At 48.9% G+C, this 19,133-nt stretch overlaps 2 protein-coding genes across 4 annotated transcripts in view; one reads left to right on the top strand and one right to left on the bottom strand.

The window, feature by feature from the left end:
• LHPP (phospholysine phosphohistidine inorganic pyrophosphate phosphatase) overlaps positions 1-13,952 on the top strand; it is a 76,964-nt gene extending 63,012 nt beyond the window's left edge. The window contains exon 7 of the mRNA XM_059477434.1: positions 11,883-13,952. Within this exon, the coding sequence (XP_059333417.1) occupies positions 11,883-11,973 (91 nt within the window). The 3' untranslated portion in view covers positions 11,974-13,952. The remainder of the gene's footprint in view (positions 1-11,882) is intronic.
• Positions 13,953-14,835: 883 nt separating this feature from the next.
• Positions 14,836-19,133, bottom strand: part of FAM53B (family with sequence similarity 53 member B) — a 45,909-nt gene continuing 41,611 nt past the window's right edge. For all 3 annotated transcript variants that reach the window (XM_059477184.1, XM_059477183.1, XM_059477185.1), the window contains one exon: positions 14,836-18,587. In XM_059477184.1, coding sequence (XP_059333167.1) covers positions 18,279-18,587 — 309 coding nt within the window. In that variant the 3' untranslated portion in view covers positions 14,836-18,278. The remainder of the gene's footprint in view (positions 18,588-19,133) is intronic.

Here is a 19,133-nt window from a genome sequence, read left to right as displayed (position 1 = left end):
AGTCAGCACAGGACACAGACTGAACCTGTGCAACTCCCTGAACCGAAAGCAAGCATCCCAAACCCAAATATTCATCACTCAGTTGTTGCATATTTGGGATTATCTCTTTGATAACATGCAGCAAAATCCCTGTTGACATGACAAAACTCCTGGAAGGCTTCAGCCAGGGCTTGGCTCTGAGCCTGCACTGAGCACACAGCCAGTGGGACACTGGAAGTCAGAGCTGAAAGGAAGCAGGTACAGCCCTTGGCCTGTTCTCTGTGTCCAGCCCCAGGGCTGGCTGCCAGGAGCGTGGGGAATTAATCCCTGCACTATCACTGTTAGCTCAGTGCACTTCCCATAATCCATGCTTAAGCACGAGCCTAGCTGTGGTTTGACACCTTGAAAAATGTGCTCGCTGCCTTCCCTCAGCCCAGGCTCCCTCCTGCGTCCTGCTGGGGTGGAGGGGAGCCAGGAGCAGCAGGAGGAGCCCAGAGCCATCCCTGCAGCGCTGGTGTTCCCAGGGCAGCAGCTCTGCACATTCCCTGCAGAGCCCTGGGATCCTTGGGCAAAGCACAGTCCATGAGCCTGGCCTGTCCTCATCCTGTGAGCAGCTTCCCACATTGTGAGCCCCATCTGCTGAGGACATCCTGCCTTCCTCTGCAGGGAAGGTCCCCATTGCCAGGTAAAAAATGAAAGGGATCCAGTGTGGGCTGGCTGTGCTGCTCCATACAGAGCTGTGTTGTTTTCTGCTGGGTTTAGGGTCTTAATGCCCCAGCAACCCCACTCAGTATCCTGGAGGCTGCAGGCACAAAGTTCCCTTCATTACCTGCTCAACAGCTCAGCAAATCTGGGTGTTTTCATCTGTGAAATGAAGCAACAAGCAAACCTGGCCAGCTCCATCACTTCATAGAATCATGGAATAGTTTGGATTGGAAGGGACCTTAAAACCCACCCAGTGCCTCCCCTGCCATGGGCAGGGACACCTTCCACTGCCCCAGGTTGCTCCAAGCCTCTGGAACACTTCCAGATATTGGTAAATATATCTCCCAAGCAAATGAAGTTTCATTTCCTTGGCACTGTGGTCATGGAAGGGAAGGCAGGCAGACATTCAGGCCATGCAAACTTCCAAAGAGAAGATTGTGAAGATCTCAATTACAGAGTTGCTTAAGCAAATGAGCCTTAATTTGGAATAACTTTGGTAAAGTGTCTGCTTTAGGAGGCGCAGGAGTTTTAGAGGAGCAGGGCTGAGTTATTTGGGTGGCTCTGCATGCTCAGGTGTCTCTGAGCCCTCCCAGAGGGCATCAATCATGCACTGACTCCAAGCCAAGGCAGAACTCTTGAGATTTAGCCCAAATACATATTCCCTTTTGTTATGTCAGTTCAGCATGAACACATTTAGTGTTCCTGACACCCTTGAGTGAGGTTGGATGCAATTTTCCTATCTGGAATCTGGTCTGGGAAGAGAAGTCAGACAGACCCCATGCCGTTGCCTTGTCCAGGCCGAACAATTTTGCAGACAAAAATATAAATTTTGCCTTCATTTTCCTGTGTAGGTGCTTTTCTGGCTTCCCACGTGAGAAGAGTTTTGGAGCAGGGTGGTGCTGGTTCCCCACACGTGTGTGAATTGGCTGTTCCTGCCCTTTGGAAGCAGAACTGGCTGCATGTCTGTCTGCTTGGGTTTCCTGGGAGTGGCACAGATAGCTCATAGTTTCATTCTCATTTAAAATTAAAGCTGATTTAGTGAGCAGCATCTGGAGACAAATATTATTCTCCTTAGGGTAGCTCAAATTCTTCTTTGGTGAGAAACAGTCTTTTAAAGCTGTAACTTGGAGTGTCTTGTCTCTAGAGTTGCATTATCAGTGCCAATCTGGCCTAAGATTTTTTAAGCCAAACTTCTCAAAACAGCATTTGAAACCTTAAATTAAGGCTTCTTTCTTTTATAATCTGCAAAGCTCCTTTCTTGCTAGAATCTGCATCTGCCAGAGTTCTGTGACTTAAATCTCTGTGAGATGCTTTGCAAATGTGGAAGCCAGCATTGATTTTACACCTTTCACAGGGATTTTGTAAGTGATCTATTAAAGGAAAGCAATGAAATATTCTCTTAGGCTAAGGTCTTTAAAAGTATCTAACAGAGTCTGAGCACCAGTGAGCTTTACATTGAACCCTTGAAATTAATCTTTCTCACTCCTGTGTAATATTAAATCTGATTAATAGCTAATGCATCAGCTCCATTTAAGATGCACATCTGTTTGTGTGTATGCACAAAGCAAATATTTATGTCCAAATTCTTTCTCAGGGGTGTTTAAAATTATTTTCTACTGAATTGAGTAAGGTCATCTGGCAAAGCCAAGCAGGTCATCAATAATTAATCCAAGCAGGCAGAGCTAAGTCTCAGGGTGCTTGCAAACACCCTGTTAGACTGGATAGTTTGGCAGAGCAGGGGCAATTCTCAGATTTTCTCAGAAAACAAGCAAAAGTGCTTGTTTCACTTTTGAGGGGGAGAGGGAGGCTTTGCTTTTATTGGAAACAGCTGTGCTGTGCTTGCTCTGCAGCACTTGGTGCATCCACATGTGCGCTGAGAGCTCCTGGTCCCCCAGTGCAGCCAGGCCAGCCAGGGGGTCATTGCATTCATGGCTGGCATTCATGGCTCATTTCCAACAAGGGGTTGCATTTATCTCACTCAACTTTATCTATATTCTATGAAAAGTTAAGAGTCTTTACACCTAACCCTAGCTCTGGCTGTCCAAGAACTGGCTCTGGGGTATGAGCTTGTCATCTGGTTTGAATAGAGTCAGTAGGGAAAAGAATCATCTCTTCCAGAGGTTATTTCCTATCCAGACTTGTTATCTAAGAAACTGGGCTGAACATGGGATGAATAAGAAGGGGAAGAAAGCTGGTGAAGGGGCTGGAGCACGAGTCCCATGAGAAGCAGCTGAGGGAGCTGGGAGGGGGCTCAGGCTGGAGCAAGGGAGGCTCAGGGGGACCTTGTGGCTCTGCACAGCTCCTGACAGGAGGGGACAGGGACAGGAGGAGAGGGAATGGCCTCAGGCTGGGCTAGGGGAGCTCAGGGTGGACATCACCAGGAATTTCTCCATGGAAAGAGTGATTACACATTGGAAGGGGCTGCCCAGGGCAGGGGTGGAATCCCCATCCCTGGAGGGGTTTAAAGGACCTGTAGATGTGTTACTTGGGGGCATGGGGCAGTGCTGGCCTTGGCAGTGCTGGGGGCACAGTTGGACTCAGTGATCTCAGAGGCCTTTTCAGCCTAAGTGACTCTATGGTTCTTGGATAAGTTCAGCCTAAGGGATTCTGTGGTTCTGTGTGTACTTTCTCCTTTCCCCTTTCCTGTCTGTCCAGAGCAGGAGGCTCCTGGAGAGGTCCAGGTGACCACCCTGGGCAGACCATCTTGTTTTTGGACAGACATCTCTGGGTGAAATGGGTCTGGGCCAGCCTGATGAGGAACCTCAGGTAGCTGAGGGCGAATGTTCAGCTCTGCAGTAGCAGGAGCATTTTGTGCTCTCAGATGTTTGTGTTTCCTCTGGCTGCTCTGGTTGGCCTAGCAGAGTACATTGAACAGATATTGCCAGTGCACTCCATCACTGTGTGCCATGGGGCTGAGCATGGCAGTTCCTGATGCAGTAACTCCCTTCCACCTGTGTCTTCAAACCCAGCATGGACCACCCAGCATGGAGCCATGATGGCTTCACCTTTGGATTCAGGCTTGATGGGACCACAGCAGCTCAGAGCCCACAGGATCCCTGGATTATGGGTGGAGGAGAAGGGACAGAGCCCCTTGAGGCAGAAGGGGCTGACTGGGTGTCCCCCATCCTGTGCCCAGCAGGTTCCAGCTCTCCCTGCCCTGCCAGCTGTTCCCAGGACACGTGTGCAGCTGTTTTGGGATTAGCAGGCTGGGAACCAGTCCAAAACCAGATCAGGCATGTGTGCTGCTCCCTCTCCTCCACCACAGTGCTGGTATGCACACTTTTAATGCCTGGCCCCTGCTGAACTGCTCTGGCTGTGCAAGATGAGAGAGCTGTGCAGTTCTGACAGGAAAATTGCTGCCCAGCTGCCGGAACACCAGTGCTGTGCTTGTTTAAATATTTGTTCAAACCAGCTTCACTTTCCATTAGGGGTTTTGGAGGTAAGGGAAAGAAGTCAGCACTGATAAAATCTCATGCTCTGGTGTAATGACATGAGAGCATTGAGGCAGGAGTACCCTCTGTCCCAACAGCAGCACTTCACATCACGTCTTCCCATCACCACCCTGCCTTCCTTTGTGCCTGTTTCTTACTAGATGTGTATATATCCTCTGTACAGACTGTCAGGACTTTTGTTCTCCAGAGCTTTTAATCTGGCATGTTCACATGTGCTGTGTTTCCTGAGAGAGAAAATAAAGAGGGATGGGTGGAGGGAAGCAGCTGCCATCAGAGCTTCCTCAGCTCTGTGTGCTCAGAGTGCAGGGTGCACTGCAGCCTGCAGAGATGCCCGGAACTGGGGTTCCTCAAGGGTTAATTTGCAATCACCACGAGTAAATGTCATGCCTGTGGAGAGGACTATGGGAAATACTTGTGTTCTATCCCAAGTTTTTATGTGAAACCAGGGAATTTTGCTCCTGCCAGCCTCCAGCTCCTGATCTGTTCTCTCACCTCTGCTCATTTAACTTCTTAATTTTGACAAAGTCCCACTTGCTGTCCCTGCACCTCCTCAAACCTGTGGTTACAATCCCCATTTCCAACCTGTTCCTTGTTTCCCAAAGTGATGTCCTGCACCAGAATTTGGCAGTTTACAAAGACCTGGTGGAAAACCTGGTAGAGCAGAGTGCAGCAGGGACACCAGGCATCCCTCATGCACCTCCTTTAGCCCTAGCAGTGCTCTCAGCACCTTCTTCTGAGCAGTTATTTCTGGAATTGTCTATCTGAGAGCTTTGGTTAGAGCATCTCCATGCAGCCAACTGATTACAAACTAAAAAATTTCAATTAAACACTTCCAATTAAATTTTCAGCGCATGTATGTTTGAAAAGCACAAGTGCTCACCCCAAGAAATGTATTAAAATTCACAAAAACAAAATGCTGGGGGATGGCAACTTTCCAGTGCCTAAAGGGGCTGCAGGAGACCTGGAGAGGGAATTTCGATGGGGCATGGAGTGACAGAATGAGGGGAACAGCTTCCCACTGCCAGAGGGCAGGGTTGGATGGGATTTTGGGAAGGAATTGTTGCCTGGAAGGGTGTGCAGGCCCTGGCACAGGTGCCCAGAGCAGCTGTGGGTGCTCCTGGACTGGAAATGTCCAAGGCCAGGCTGGACATTGGGGCTGGGAGCAGCCTGGGACAGTGGAAGGTGTTTCTGCCCATGGCAGAGATGATCTTTAAGGTCCTTTCTAACACAAACCACTCCAGCATCCTGTTATTTCTAGCATTTGGCAATTTAATTTAATTTTAATTTTAATTTTAGGTAAACCATGCAGAAGGATAACTCCCTATGCCCTCAATCTTAGTATTGCCCACGTGTTGAGATGTATTACCTGGAGAAGTGTTGGACTTAATCTGGTTTATTCTGCTCAGTTAAAACTGCAGCAGTTTAACAGAAATGGGAACAATTAAGTCACAAGCCCACAGACTTCCTTCAGGTGTTAGCAAACAATTTGGCTGTAATTTCCACCCGTTTGTGGATGCTTGAATTTAAATGAGTCACAATTAAACACAATTAGTGGGAGGTAAGAGAGGAGCAGTGGAGGATGCTGGTTTGCTCTGACGCAGGTTTGCTTTGCTTGCAGCTCTCCAAATCCAGTCTTTTAATCACAAAAGCCTCTCTTCCTATCCCAGGGATCTGCCCATGACATGAGAGGGTTCAGGTATGGGTTTCCTGGAGTTCTGGGAGCTGCTCCAGCTCTGGGTGCTGTTACTGACTTTGGTGCAGATTTTTCTCTAGTTGTATGATCAGGAAATGTGCTTTACAACCATCCCTCAGCTGTCCATCAGGGACCTGTCAGTCATTGTGATTTATCTGGGTTTTCAGTGCCAAACTGATTAAATTGCATGTTTCACAAAAGAAAAAAAAAAAAAGGAGTTTCACTCATGGCACCAAGTTTAATTATTGCATCTTTCCAAACCAACCAGCAAAGGTTACAGTGCCTGTTTGCATTCCTCATAAAGAAAACCTCGTTAAACCCAGTCTTGCATATTTTACAGCCATGCTAAGGGCCCCTGAAGAATATGCTGTCGAGAGAAATAGTCTCAGGCTTTTTTATCTCATTTTATGGAGGAGGAATTGGTGCTGTTGGTGGGAGTCTGAATGGTGACCCAGAGATGCCTTGGTCCAGCAGAGGGTGACTTTTGGGATGGGGTTTGCTGTGTGACAGAAGTGGTGCAGAGCTGGGATCAGGCTTGCCAGTGACTGTGGCACTGCAATGTGGGACCATTTGTCTTTTCCAGATTCACTTTGGTGCCTTGCTTTGGCCCTGCTTGGTGTTTTCCTGCCTGCCCCAGTTTCTGAAGGGCTGTGTAAGAGCTAATTTTAACCTGTGATACCAACCAGGTGTTGATCAATGCCTGTCTGCTCTCACTCTCGGGCAGGTTTCAGCAGGCTGAGCTGGATCCCAGAGCTGTTTGTGTGACCATGACAATCCAATGTCAGCTACCTCCATGTCAGAAATAGCTACTCACTTTGCATAGTTCAGGAAGGTTTATTAAACCTTATCAAAAATACAACAGAAGACTGAATTAAAAAAAGAGTTACAGCACTGAGAGCAAAAGATTTTCCCCGCCATGTGCTCAGCCCCCTCACAATGGAGGGTCTCTGTTTTAAACTCTTTAACCCCTCTCAAAGTTCTGTCCCTCAACCACTTCTTTGCTGTCCAGTGGTGGAGATCTCTTCCTCAGATCCTGACTGGAGGTCAGATGTCACCAGTGACAAGCCAGCCCTCCCTGGTGTCCCAACCCCAGCTGGCCCTTGATAACCATGGGAGGGGGTACAACATAACTATAAACCTATAAAACTTTTCTCAACCTATGTACATGATATTAGTCCATTAATTGTAAGAATCAATCATGGTGTTACTCATCTATCACATCCACTTGGCCTTTTATCTGTTAAATATTTTGCCCATGCAGTAACCCAGCTGTTTCCTTTTTGTTCCCCATGTTTTGCTGGAGAAGAGCACGAGTGAGGTGCTGAGAAAGCTGTTCCAGGCTGAGTGTGAGGGTCCCTAGGACAGCATTGGGAGGGCCTGGAGCTCAGATATCCCCTCTTAGCTCCTGGTGGGATGGTTTAATGCCAGCTCATAGAGAATCAGTCCCATCCCACATTCTGCAGGTGCAATTCCCTTCCCAGCAGTGATTCCCTGTGGCAGTGCCATCCAATCCTCTCCAGCCCATATTCCACACCTGGAATCCCAACTGCTGTGGGAAACAAAAGAATTAACTCAAAATCTGGGGTTTGGGGTCATCTTTCCTCTGCATTTGTTTCAAAGACTCCAAGTAATTCCTGAGATGACCAGGCAAGCCAGCATAGATCCCTTCATCCCTCAGAGACGCTCAGCTGCAGCTGGGTGAGCCATGCCAGAAAATTGCCCAGAAGTTGGGACAACTCAAGACCATTCCTGATGCTGAGTCTAGGCAGGGAACCCAGTCCAAGCAGTGGAAATCTGACCCACACAGTAAGTGAACCTTCTTCTTTTTGCAGAGGCTGATTTTTTAAACCAGCCCTGTACAGTTTGGTTTCATGCCTCAGCAGGAGGAAGCCATCACTTTCTGGCAGGCAGCAGCTCTGATACTGGAGTTTCCCTGATAACTGGAGCTTCTCTTCCCAGGTGAAGAGTTAAAACTGCAGAGCCAATTTTCTGCTGCTCCCTGATGTCTCCAGGTGCAGCACTGATCTGAACTAACCAGTTTAGTGTGGGCTGAGGGTCTGGCTCAGGGCACAGGGGCCCCAGAGCTGCTGCAGGCCTGACAGTGGTAAATAACCCCTGGGAGAGGAGGATGTTCAGGCATCTCCTGAGGAGCAGTTGATGGACACAGGACCACTGTCTGAGCTGCATCATGTTAAAAACGGCTCATATTGTTCATGTGCTCTATGCACTGGTCCTTTTGGGTGGCTTTTCTTCTCCTAACATCACCCTGTGTGCCTATAAGGACCAGGAAGGACCACCCTGGCTTTCAGAGGCATCCTGTGCTAACCCACTCCATTCCCTGCCAGCAAGGTGGGCACCAAAGGCAGTGCACAAGTGTCACATCCACAGTGCCATGGCCAGTTTGGGCTGGGAAATGCTGTGCACTTCCAGGCCCTGGTGCTCAGCCACTCTGTGGAAAAAAGAGTCCTGCTTTATGGAAGAGAGTGTTTCCCAAGGCTGTAGTTGATTTTTCACAAGCAAGTTTGTGCACTGGCCAGCAGTGCTGACAGCTCCATGTTCAGCTGCAGTATATCATTTTCTGTCATTTTGATTTATGCTCTTCTCTGTAACCAGAGCCCCATATGAGAAAAAATATTGGAAGGAGTCTGTCCTAAAGTTAGCTCAATGCTAACTTCTTCAACTGACCTAGCAAATTAAAGACATTTTTAGATTTTATTATTATTATTATTTATTTCTGGAATATGAAAGAAGAAAGTATTAAAAGGTAACCTTCACTGTCAGTTCTGTGACCTGCAGTTCCATGGGGTTGTTGTCACTGAGAGAGAAGCTGAGCTGGACCCATGAGACCAAAATCTGCTCTTGGCTCAAGCTTCCACCTGCACCCAGTGCCCTTGTCCACCCATCAAAGCAATGCCCAGGATATCAGGGCAGAGCTCCAAGGGCTCTGCTTCACCTCAGGGCATCTTAAAACTCCCTGTGGCTGGTGTTTCTCTTTGGAAAAGCCCAAATTCCCCAGAGAAGAGGCTGGTGTAGAGACATGGTCTCTGCTCCCTCTGGACAACAGAATAAGGGCTCATCCTGCATTTGGGTTTGCCCAGAGGTTTTATGGCACAGCTCTCTCTTTTGCCTCTCTTCTGGCACCCAGACTTGGGCTCCTGAGTTGTTTTGCTGCATTTGGAGCTTTGTTTCTTGGCATTAGAGTTGGGGGGTTGTTGCTTGCAGTTCCCTTTCTTCGGATGCTTCAAGAGCAGCCCTGAGCCAGAGGGGGGAGCAAACCCATCCCTTGGCTGGTTTTGAGAGCCACGAAATGCCTGTGAGACAAAGCAAGGGGCCCCGTGAAGCAGGGATTGTGGTGGCACTGACAGGGACAAAAGCCCCACGCACAGCCCTTGGAAAAGGCAGCAGAGCAGGGAAGTGTGTTTAATCCAGCTCTCTGCTTTCCTGCAGAGTTCAGACAACTTTATTTATTGTGTTTTAATATTGACTTCAGTGGAGCCAGGAGCGTGATGTGATCCCATGGTATTTGGGCAAACGGGTAAAAAAAAATTATAATTTTTTATATATATGTTATATATATTTATAATTATATATATAAATACATATATTATATGTATTTTTATATATTCTATATTATATATATTAATATAAATATATTTTAAATATATATAAATATATGTTTTCTATATTTCTATACATATTTATAAATACATACACACACCCCCTTTTCACAGCACCCATTAAGTGTGTACAGGACTTTTCCTTGATGACTGGCATTTAGCAGCTGAATTACAGATGGATTTCTGTGTAGTCAGCACAGATATTAATCACAAAATCCTTTTAATAGATCAAAGAGTGCTGTGTAATTGAAAATTTCTCATAGAAGCATTCATTTCAGGCAGTTCTTAGAATTTTCTCCTAATGTGTAATCTAGGAAAGGAACATTTTTCAGGGTGTAAAATGCAAAGAGAAGTTTTGTTGGTTGCTTTATTTAGTTCTCCGCTCAAATTAGGGATTAGTGACAAGAAATTGATATTTTACAGTATGGCCAGAGTTATTTTTGTGTTCATCAAAGCCACTTGGTTAAATCAGGAGTGAGCAGTAATTACCACTGAAGGGATGGATACACACTGGATTTTTACTTGCTTTATGTGTGAAGGCTTTTCTCCATCAGCAAACTCTTTTTCAGTTGAGAAAAACCTAAAAAATCATAGTAATTATTCTGATTGCTCCCTAGCCCTGTAACAAGATGGAATTGGGATATTTAAAGAATATTATGTGCATCCACCCTTTAAATAAGATGCAGAGTTTGTTTCCTGGAGCCTGGTGCTGGGCATGGCTTTGCAGGTGACACAAGGAAAGATGAATATTGCTGAAAATACAAAAATATTTCATTTTTTCTAGTTCATAGCCCAGCTTTGCAGCAAGCAGAGCCTCAAGCACACAGTGTGGGCTTCCAAAAGAGGCCATGCCTTTGTGAGGAGCTCATGGGCTGAGGAGCACTGCTGAGAAAAGAGCAGGAAGGAAACAGCCCTGGGGAGCTTCAGTGCTGGGACAGAAGAAGTGATTTGGTGCTTGTACAGACAAGTGCTCACCAAATCCTGCACATCATTAATAATAATAATAATAATCTCTGTGCCTCCCCTGCATCCGGTGGGAAATGCATCTTCCCCGCGGAGAGGCTGTGCTAAATAAAGGTTTGCCCTTCCCAGGGAGCAGGAGAGGTGGGAGGTGGACATTTGGGCTCCCATCTCTCTCCCAAAGGAAGGTCATTAAGTGTATAAAGTACATATGTTTCCCCTTCAGCAGCTGTTGGGTTTCTCAGCCCAAGAGCCACAACAGGACCACGAGGTTTGGAAAATTTCTGCCTCCCACATCTACCCCCTCCCCAGCAGCAGTGCTGCTAAATCAGCAAAATGGGATTGTGCAGCTGTGCCTCGTTAGGCCAGCGCTGCTAATTAAGTATTGGCAAAAAATGGCTTCAAGTCACTCTGCTTTGGGGTGCTGACTTGGTGGAGGGTGAGAATGAGCCTACTTCTGGTGGTATTTCAAACCAGCATTGCTGGGTTTGCAGGAGATGGTGGTCCTGCAAAATTAAACCCTGGCAGAACCTTCCTTTTCAGGAAGACTTTCTGTGTCTCTAGGTTGAAAGGGAATAGTTCTTTTCTCTGCCTATTTCTAGATAAAAGCCGTAGGAGAATAATTATTTGTAATTTTGTAGGGTCCCAGGCTTGCAGTGAGGTGTCCTTACAGCAATCCCTGCCTGGTGCTGCTATTGCCTGGATGAAGAAGTGCCATGTAAAATGCAGTGCATTCGCTTGGATTAGTTAATTAACTAATTGGAAATTCTCTTCCCATTGAGGTTTTGCAAAGTTTTGCCAAGCTCATTTGCACAAAGGACATTGGATCCACCTGGGCATGTGGGAAAGACCTGGGTGTGGGAGAGAGAAAGGGGAAAAACAAACAGAAGAGGGAGGAATGTGAGTCAGGAATGGTATGGCCAGAGGAGCAGGGAGGTCATTGTGCCCTTGTCCCTGGCACTGGTGAGGGCACAGGTCTGGGAACAAAAATCCTGAGAGGAACCTGTGAGGGAGCTGGGGGGGCTCAGCCTGGAGAAAAGGAGACTCAGGGCTGCCCCCATCACTCTCACAGCTCCTGAAAGGTGCCTGTGCTCACCTGGGGCTGGGCTCTGTCTGCAGCAGCACTGACACAACCAGAGCACACAGCCTCAAGGGAAATACAGGTTGGATATCAGGAAATAGAGTGATAAAGTTCTGGAATGGCTGCCCAGGGAGGTGGTGCAGTCCCCATCCCTGGGTGTGTTTAACAGAGCCTGGATGTGGCACTGGGGGCCAGGGTTCAGTTGGGGTGTTGGGGCTGGGCTGGACTCGATGATCTTGAAGGTCTCTTCCAACCCAGAAATTCTGTGAATTCTGTGAACCTCAGGGGTGCTCCATTGGCTCTGCCTGGGCTCTGTGGGCAGCAGGATCACCAGGGACATGGGGGCTCTTTGGGATCCTGCCCTTGCTCAGCTGTGCCCCTCTGTCTCCTTCCAGGCCTTCCGATGAAAACCACCCCGAGGTGAAGCCTGATGCCTACGTGAACAACCTGGCTGAGGCTGTGGACATCATCCTGCAGGAGATGTAAATCCCAGCAGGAGCCCTCACATGCAGCCCTTCCATGGATCCACTTCATCCTCTCCCACCTCCATCTCACCTGAATGAACCCAGCCCAGCCTTGTCCAGGGTGGTGGGCACCCACCTTCTGAAATATTTCACATAATGGTACTAAAATGATCTCCTGACCTCCCACCCAAGGGAACACCAAGCCTGCTGTCCTCTGGCAAGTCTTGAATGCCCTGCCCTTGGTGCCTGTGAGGGGCCTCAGCCTCCTCTGGGTGATGCTGGGGGCTGTTCCCCCTTTTGATCTTTGCTCACATTGGGGAGGTGGGAAACAGGGAGCCTGGGCACCCCCTCCTGAATGGATTTACCTGTTTAACCCCCATGTCCTGTGCCTTTTGGGGTCCTTGTGTGGGATGGGGGATGTCCTTGGGGCTGATGGAGGCCACCAAGCTCCTGTGTGTGCCTCAGGTGGCACAAAAGCCCTGTGGAGGGGACAGCCCCACATGCCTTGGCAATGCAGGAGCTGTGGTTCTGCCAGGACCAGCCTGTCTGGAGCAGCCCAAGGAGGGGGCACAGGAATCAATAACACATTAGGGAATAACTGCCCCATCCTGTCAGGAATAAACCCTGTCCTTTGGATCTGGCCTAGTTTGTCACTGTGTTCAGTTGGGTCAGCACTGGCAGAGGTGTTTACAGGACCTGAAATGCTTTTCCCTGCCTGGAAAATCTGGAAAAGGCCATGGGACTGATGGTCTCTGCCTTCCCTCTGCAAGGGGGGGGTTTGTGAGCAGCCTGTGTGGGAGGGGGTGTGGGTTTCCTGCCTCTCCCCATTAAAATCCTGGATGTGCAGTCCCTGAGCTGTCAGAGCAGAGTCGGCCACAGCTCCAGCTGAAAATGGACTTTTCACAAGGGCGTGTAGTGATACAACAAGGGGGAACAGCTTCAAAAGGGCAGGTTTAGATTGGATATTGGGAAGAAATTGCTCCCTGCTCTGGGCGCCGTTTGCCCAGAGAAGCTGTGGCTGCTTCATTCCTGGAAGTGCCCAAGGCCAGGTTGGATGGGGCTGGGAGCAGCCTGGGACAGTGGAAGGTGTCCCTGCCCATGGCAGGGGTGGAGTAGGATGAGCTTTAAGGTCCCTTCCAGCCCAAACCATTGAGAGATTCCAGGATTCTGTACTCATTGAACATCCCCTGAGCCTGATCCTGCCCCACAGGCCTGCTGAGAATCTGCTGCTGCAGCTCAGCTCCAGCTCACCCCCTCCTGCTGCCAGGACAGGCATGAGATTTGCCTTTTTTTTCTTAATCAAAATAAGGATTTCTAAAAGGAGCTGCTCCCTGCCTCCAGGCACTGCAGCCCTTCCCCTGGGATTTTGGTTTCTCCCCCTGTCAGTTTTGCAGTGCAGCTGTTGCAGCATGTGTGGGAACACCTGGCCATGCTGCACCTGGCAAGAGCATGGAAGGGGCTCAAGATGGGTCAAAAAATTAAAATATTAGAGGTTATTCCATCAAGTCCTCTGCCCACCCTCACTGACATGTGGTAGTGTTTGCAAGGGTCACCTTGTAGAGGCAAAAGTCCGCTTTTAATCAACATATCAGCAGTTCTGTACACTCTTGGGCTTTGGGCTAGAGTATTTGGGCTTCAACCTGCCCCAGATCTCCAGGGGACCATGGAAATAATGTAATTATGTTTGTGTTACATATATTTAATATATATCCATACTCTCAGGCAGCATGTGCTGGCCACTGCATTCAGCCACTGCTCTCTGCATCTGCAAGCAGGAGGTAAAGGATAATTCCAGCTCTGTTTCCAGCAGTCCCAACAGCTGAAGATGACCCCACTCACTGAAGGACACCAAAATGATGCTGCCTGTTTCTGGAGTGTTGGAACACTTGTTTTTCAGAGCTACCAGCTGGCCCTGGAGCTGCATAGCACCCCTTGGGGACAGCAGGGGAAAGGAGGCTGGGAATTAAGTTCTAATAAAATAAACTACATCTGGGAAAATGACCTTAGTGCAATTTTTTGGGTCTGTTTTTGCATCTTCTGTCCTCTGGGTAGTGGTTCAGCCAAAGTGTATGGCACTGTCAGCATCCACACACATGGAAGGATGCTGGAAACCCTGGTCAAACATTCAGGCTGTGATGGATCACTGAGAATTTTTTAACCCCTAATTCTTCCTTTTTTGTTCTATTATACTAAGCCTATCACTTCAATCTGATTAAGTTTAGGCAGATAAACATCCTGCCATCTGTCATGAAAGTTTTACACTGCCTGCTGGAGGAAGTGCAGCCGTTTTCCTTTTTGGGTTGCAAAGGCTGCAGGGAGATACTGCCCTGTTTCCCCAAGAACTTCTTTAACACCCCCATGTGCCCTTGGCCTGCTGTGGGCTCTGAGTTTAGATTTTAAGAGGCAGGATATTATCTTTGTCCTCAAACACAAAGAAGGAGGTGCTACTTGGCACTTCAGTTTGCATTTTGTTGTTTATGTCTTTGGCTGTGTTACAGCTCAATGACAGGCTGGGGGGGAGGCATGGGAGATGTCCCCTCACCATGGAGAGGGTGCAGAGTGTCTGTCTGCATGTGAATATCACAAAATGTCCATTTTCTTGTGCACCCCATGGCTGGGACACCCTTCCTCCAGAGACACCCCAAGGGAGGCCCCTGGTTGAAGGCTTTCCTGACCCCCACCCATTTTTTGGGACATCCTTTCCCAGCATCTATGGAGATGTCAAGGAGCTGCAGCCAGCAGAGGAGAGGAGGGGTCTCCATCCAACTCCAGTCCCATCAAACACCAACCAGTGCCACAACCCTGAAGGTCAGTGATGTCCCCATGTCCCCAACCCCACAGCCACACCCGGCCACAAGGACAGCACGGAGAGGCCAGACACGGCTTATTGAACCAGGAAGCTTTATTTACACAGTAAAAGTAACAAGCAATTTCCTGAGATTGAGCTGCTCTAGTGCAATCAAGTCATGGAGGGGGCAGGAGCAGCCTCCTGGCCCGCCCGGGGAGGGCACACCTGGGCAGCCCCTCCCGGGACACGCTCGGCCCGCGGCGCTTGTGCAATTGCCAGCGAGACTTGGCTACTACAGGTCATAGCTTCAGAAGGCTTTGTTTTTATTCTTCTTCCCATCTTTCTGGTTTGTTTTGTTTTGTTTTGTGTATTTTTTTTTTTTATTTGGCCATCCTCTTCTTTTTCTTTCTCGAACACGGAACCCACACACGCCGCAAAGCACTGCTACAATCCTAGAACATCCTACGTCAGTCTGTTTGCCTGGGCAGCCAGGAGCTTTAAACAATGCACTTGAAACACAATTTTATTGGCCAAACAGGCTATGCTAGCACGTGGAAAAATTACAATCTATTTTACAAACGCTTCTTTTTGTTGGTTTCTCTTTTTTTCATGTACTCTTTCATAGGACAGGCTCAAAGAGCTACATCTGCAAAACACACAGCAAAACTCCCGTGTGCCTGCTAAGACTTTCTGTGTTAAAATCCTATTTTTTTTCAGGATGAAGAACCTTTATTGCTGCTGCCACAGCTTTGGTGTCATCCCAAAACAGCTGCTGCCCAGACTGGGTCACACCTTGGACAAGCCACTGAGTCCCTTCACAATAATGAACCTATTTTAGCTACCTAGCAAGGAATAGCATCCCTTGTCTGCATATTACTTTAGTATCACATTCTGGCAGCCGGCAGGGGTTTGCTGGGGGTTTGGGGGGCTCCCAAAACATCTAATAAGTGAAAACCTTTACAAACCAAGAGCAAGACCCCCAGGGGATGCCCTGCTCTCCCACTGCCTAGGGGAGAGATCTCCTGACACCAGGGGAGCAACGCCACTTCTGACTTTACAATCAACAGGATGTCCCCTGAATCTGAGGCACATACTATATTATATTTAATATTTTAATTACTTTATTTATATATATATATTTATATATATAAATCCACAAATGTTTTACCTCTACAGAGAGAGAGAGAGAAAAAAAAGTAAAAAGTAAGGCTTTCTTAAACTGAGAATAAGTACATGAAATCATACAAACCCAACAAGAAATACCCAACAGAACACCACTGTGGCCTCAAAACTGTCGCTAACTGTAGTCTGTGCCTACGCCAACGTGCCCAGTCTAAGGCCATGACTCATTGGAGAAGCATTTTTAGTAAGGCAAACGGGTTGTGCTGAATGTAAACTGAATGCTACGGCTACGTCCAGGACAGCTGCGCCGTGGCCCGTCGGCCACCATGTCCAGGACAGCTGGGCCGTGGTCCCTTGGCCACCTTCCCACTCTGGGGATTAGCGTGGCACCAGGAGCAGCCCTTGGAAAGAAAACAGAAGCCCTTAGGAATTCCAGCCCTGGGGATGCCCAGGTGAGAGCCCAGGTGGTGGCTGGATGTGGGTTTGGGTGGATTTGCCCTTTGTTGCTCAGCTGAGGAGGTGCCTGTGGCCAGCAGCAGCTGTGTGCCCCCAGACCAGGACCTGTCAGTGGTGGGGAGGGAGGGATGGAGGGAGCATCAGGAAGACTCAAAGCCAAGAACTTTGCTGTGAGGGTGCCACTGCAGGGGCACAGACAGAGGGGCAGCAGCCCGGGAAAACACTGGCGTGGCTGGACCATCCACAACAGGAGGGAGAAAAATTAACCCAGGATATATTTTTTTCTAAGTGATGCATAAAGTGACACTTTAAAAGAGCTGGAGGGTTCTCCAAAATGAAAAGACATCCCTGTCATCCCCTCCCTGGATATCTGGGGTTTGTCCTGCTTGCCTGGAGGGAGTGGGCACAGCCACCAGCAAAACCTCAGCAGTGCCAGGACAGGGGTAACAACCAATGGGTTCCACTGTGGTGGGAGATGCCACACACATCCCAAACCACTGTGGAAAAAAGTGCACTAACATAACCAGAAATGATGAATGAAACCTGTACCAGCAGCTCTCTGCCTTTCTGAGTTATGGACCCTCAAGGCATTGCCAGTGGGGCTGCTGAACCCCATTAAAAATGTCCTGTCTTCAGCTGCTCTTGGTATCAATGATTTTTTTCCTTTCTCAGGTTTGCAAAGCTCAGGAAGTGACCCCTGAGCTTGAAGGAACCAGCAGAAGGAATCCAGAAGATGCTGGAAGATATTTGTACAGCTTTCCTAGAGCTTTCAACAAACAAACAAATAATAATAAAAAAAAAAAACACCAGAGGGAGAAAAAAGAAATATGTGTCCTTCTAAACCTGTTAGCAAGTGGACAGCTTATTTTTAGCAAAGAGAATTCATATCGTACAAATATAATGGTCACCACTTTATCTGTGCTTTAAAAAGGCACAGGAAGAGGAAAAGCTTTCAGTGCTGCTACCTGGATTTTCAGCCTTTTTCCAGCTGACTTTGTCAAGTAACCCCTCCACAACGTGCCTCGGGCAGGCAGCCCTTCACAGTAAAGCCAAAAAAAATGGTGGCAGATATGCCCTGGGTATCAAAGTGGGCACAGCTGCTGGTAAATGGGTAAACAGCCCAGCCCTGCTCAAAACAGGGTGTTGGGAACACAAATGAGGGTGGCACAGAGCCTGAGTAGGGTTTTTTTCCCAAAAGAGTTGAGAGAGGGGGGCTGGGAAGGAAAAAAATAGGGAAGGAAGGCATTTGAGCATCCCTGTTCAGCACCCAGCAAGTGCTGCTGCGGATGCCGCCCCACATGGGCCAGGGATCTGTTTAATTCCTCATCAGGAAAAGGAAAACTAAAAATAAAGGAGTAAAAATCCAGCTCTTGCCATTATTAAATTTAAGCAAAAGACTTCACTTGTGATTTCCTCCTCACGGCACTGCTAGGGACATGGGGAGCGCGGGGGTGCTGGGGCCACAGGGGATGTGGCCGGAGGAAAGGAACCGTGGCCACCCCGGTGCCACCAGCCAGTGCTCGCTTTGCAAATCTCAATATTCTGCTTTGTCCCCCTTTCTCCAGCCCCAGGGGTGGTGGTTTCTCCTTTCTGAACTAGCACAGGTGGAATCTGTGGGAGCATGGCCAGCTCCATCACTCCACCCCTATCCTGGCAAAAGCCATTTTCTCATGGATTCTGAGTTTTTGGCGATCCCTGTGCCTGGTTTCCCCGTGGGATAGGCACTTTCCTCGGCCTGGCTGATCTCCGGCTACAGTAGTTACAAAGAATTTCAAGATTTACACACGCATGCACACGAATTCCTCTAAATACCTGATGAAATTTTGGCAAAGCTGCTTGGTCCCCTCCAGCTGGCAGGAGGGGAGCAGTGACAGGATCCCACAAACTCGCCGCCAGCCAGGAGCCCTCCCTGGCCCTGCTGGCAGCCCTCAGAGCCCAGGGCGGGCAGAGCTGCTCCCTCCTCAGTTGTTCTCGATCTGCTCGATGTCTAGCTCGCCATCCAGCTGGAAGAGGCTCTCGGTGCTCCTCCATGCCGCCCTGTGCTCCTCCTTGGCGGTGCCCTCCTCCTCCTCCTCACAGGACAGGTCGTCCCTGCTGGCGCGGTGCTCACAGGGCCGGGCGCGGGCCGGCTCCGGGACCGGGGTGCAGGCGGGGGTCCGGCCCGGCATCACCTCGGGGGCCGCCGCCCATGCCTGAGGGCCCGGCAGCCGCTGGGAGCCGTCCTCGGCCGTGCTGCTGAGGCAGGTGAGGCTGTTGAAAGTCTGGCGGTTCTGCAGAGGAAGGGGAGAGAGGCAGCTGAGGTGGAGACCGAGATAATCCGGTCCGATAATCCGATGAGCCAGGAGTGTTCCCGACCCCAAACCCGAGCTCCCTCAGCCCAACAAAAAACAAGCAGAGCAGCAGGAACACTCAGCAGGTCCTCAGGAGATGGAGAGATGCTGCAACACTCCATCTCCCTATCCATGGCAGGTCCTGTGGCCCCCCTGCCCCTGCAAAAAGCAACAGGATCAAAACCACCCCCAGCCTGCTCTGGATGGGTCCCATCACCATCTCCACCCTATGCATCGCCCAGTTCCACTTGTGAGGCAGAACAGAGCTCACCAAAAATGAATGAACATTTCCAATAACTCCCCTTATTAACCAAGAAAAATTTCAGCACTTTCTTTCAATAGCTGAAAGCTTATATCCTGCTAAACCCTCCTCTGTGATGGCTCTTGTCTGTTCCTGTTCCCCTCACTAAAGACCAGGCGAGCACAGTTGTCTGTTCCCCAAGTCTCCATGCCTGGTTACCTTGGCCAGAAACCTGATTCAGTTTA

The sequence above is a fragment of the Ammospiza nelsoni genome, chromosome 8, assembly GCF_027579445.1.
Source record: "Ammospiza nelsoni isolate bAmmNel1 chromosome 8, bAmmNel1.pri, whole genome shotgun sequence".
Taxonomy (NCBI): domain Eukaryota; kingdom Metazoa; phylum Chordata; class Aves; order Passeriformes; family Passerellidae; genus Ammospiza; species Ammospiza nelsoni.
This window is presented reverse-complemented; position numbering and strand designations above follow the sequence as displayed.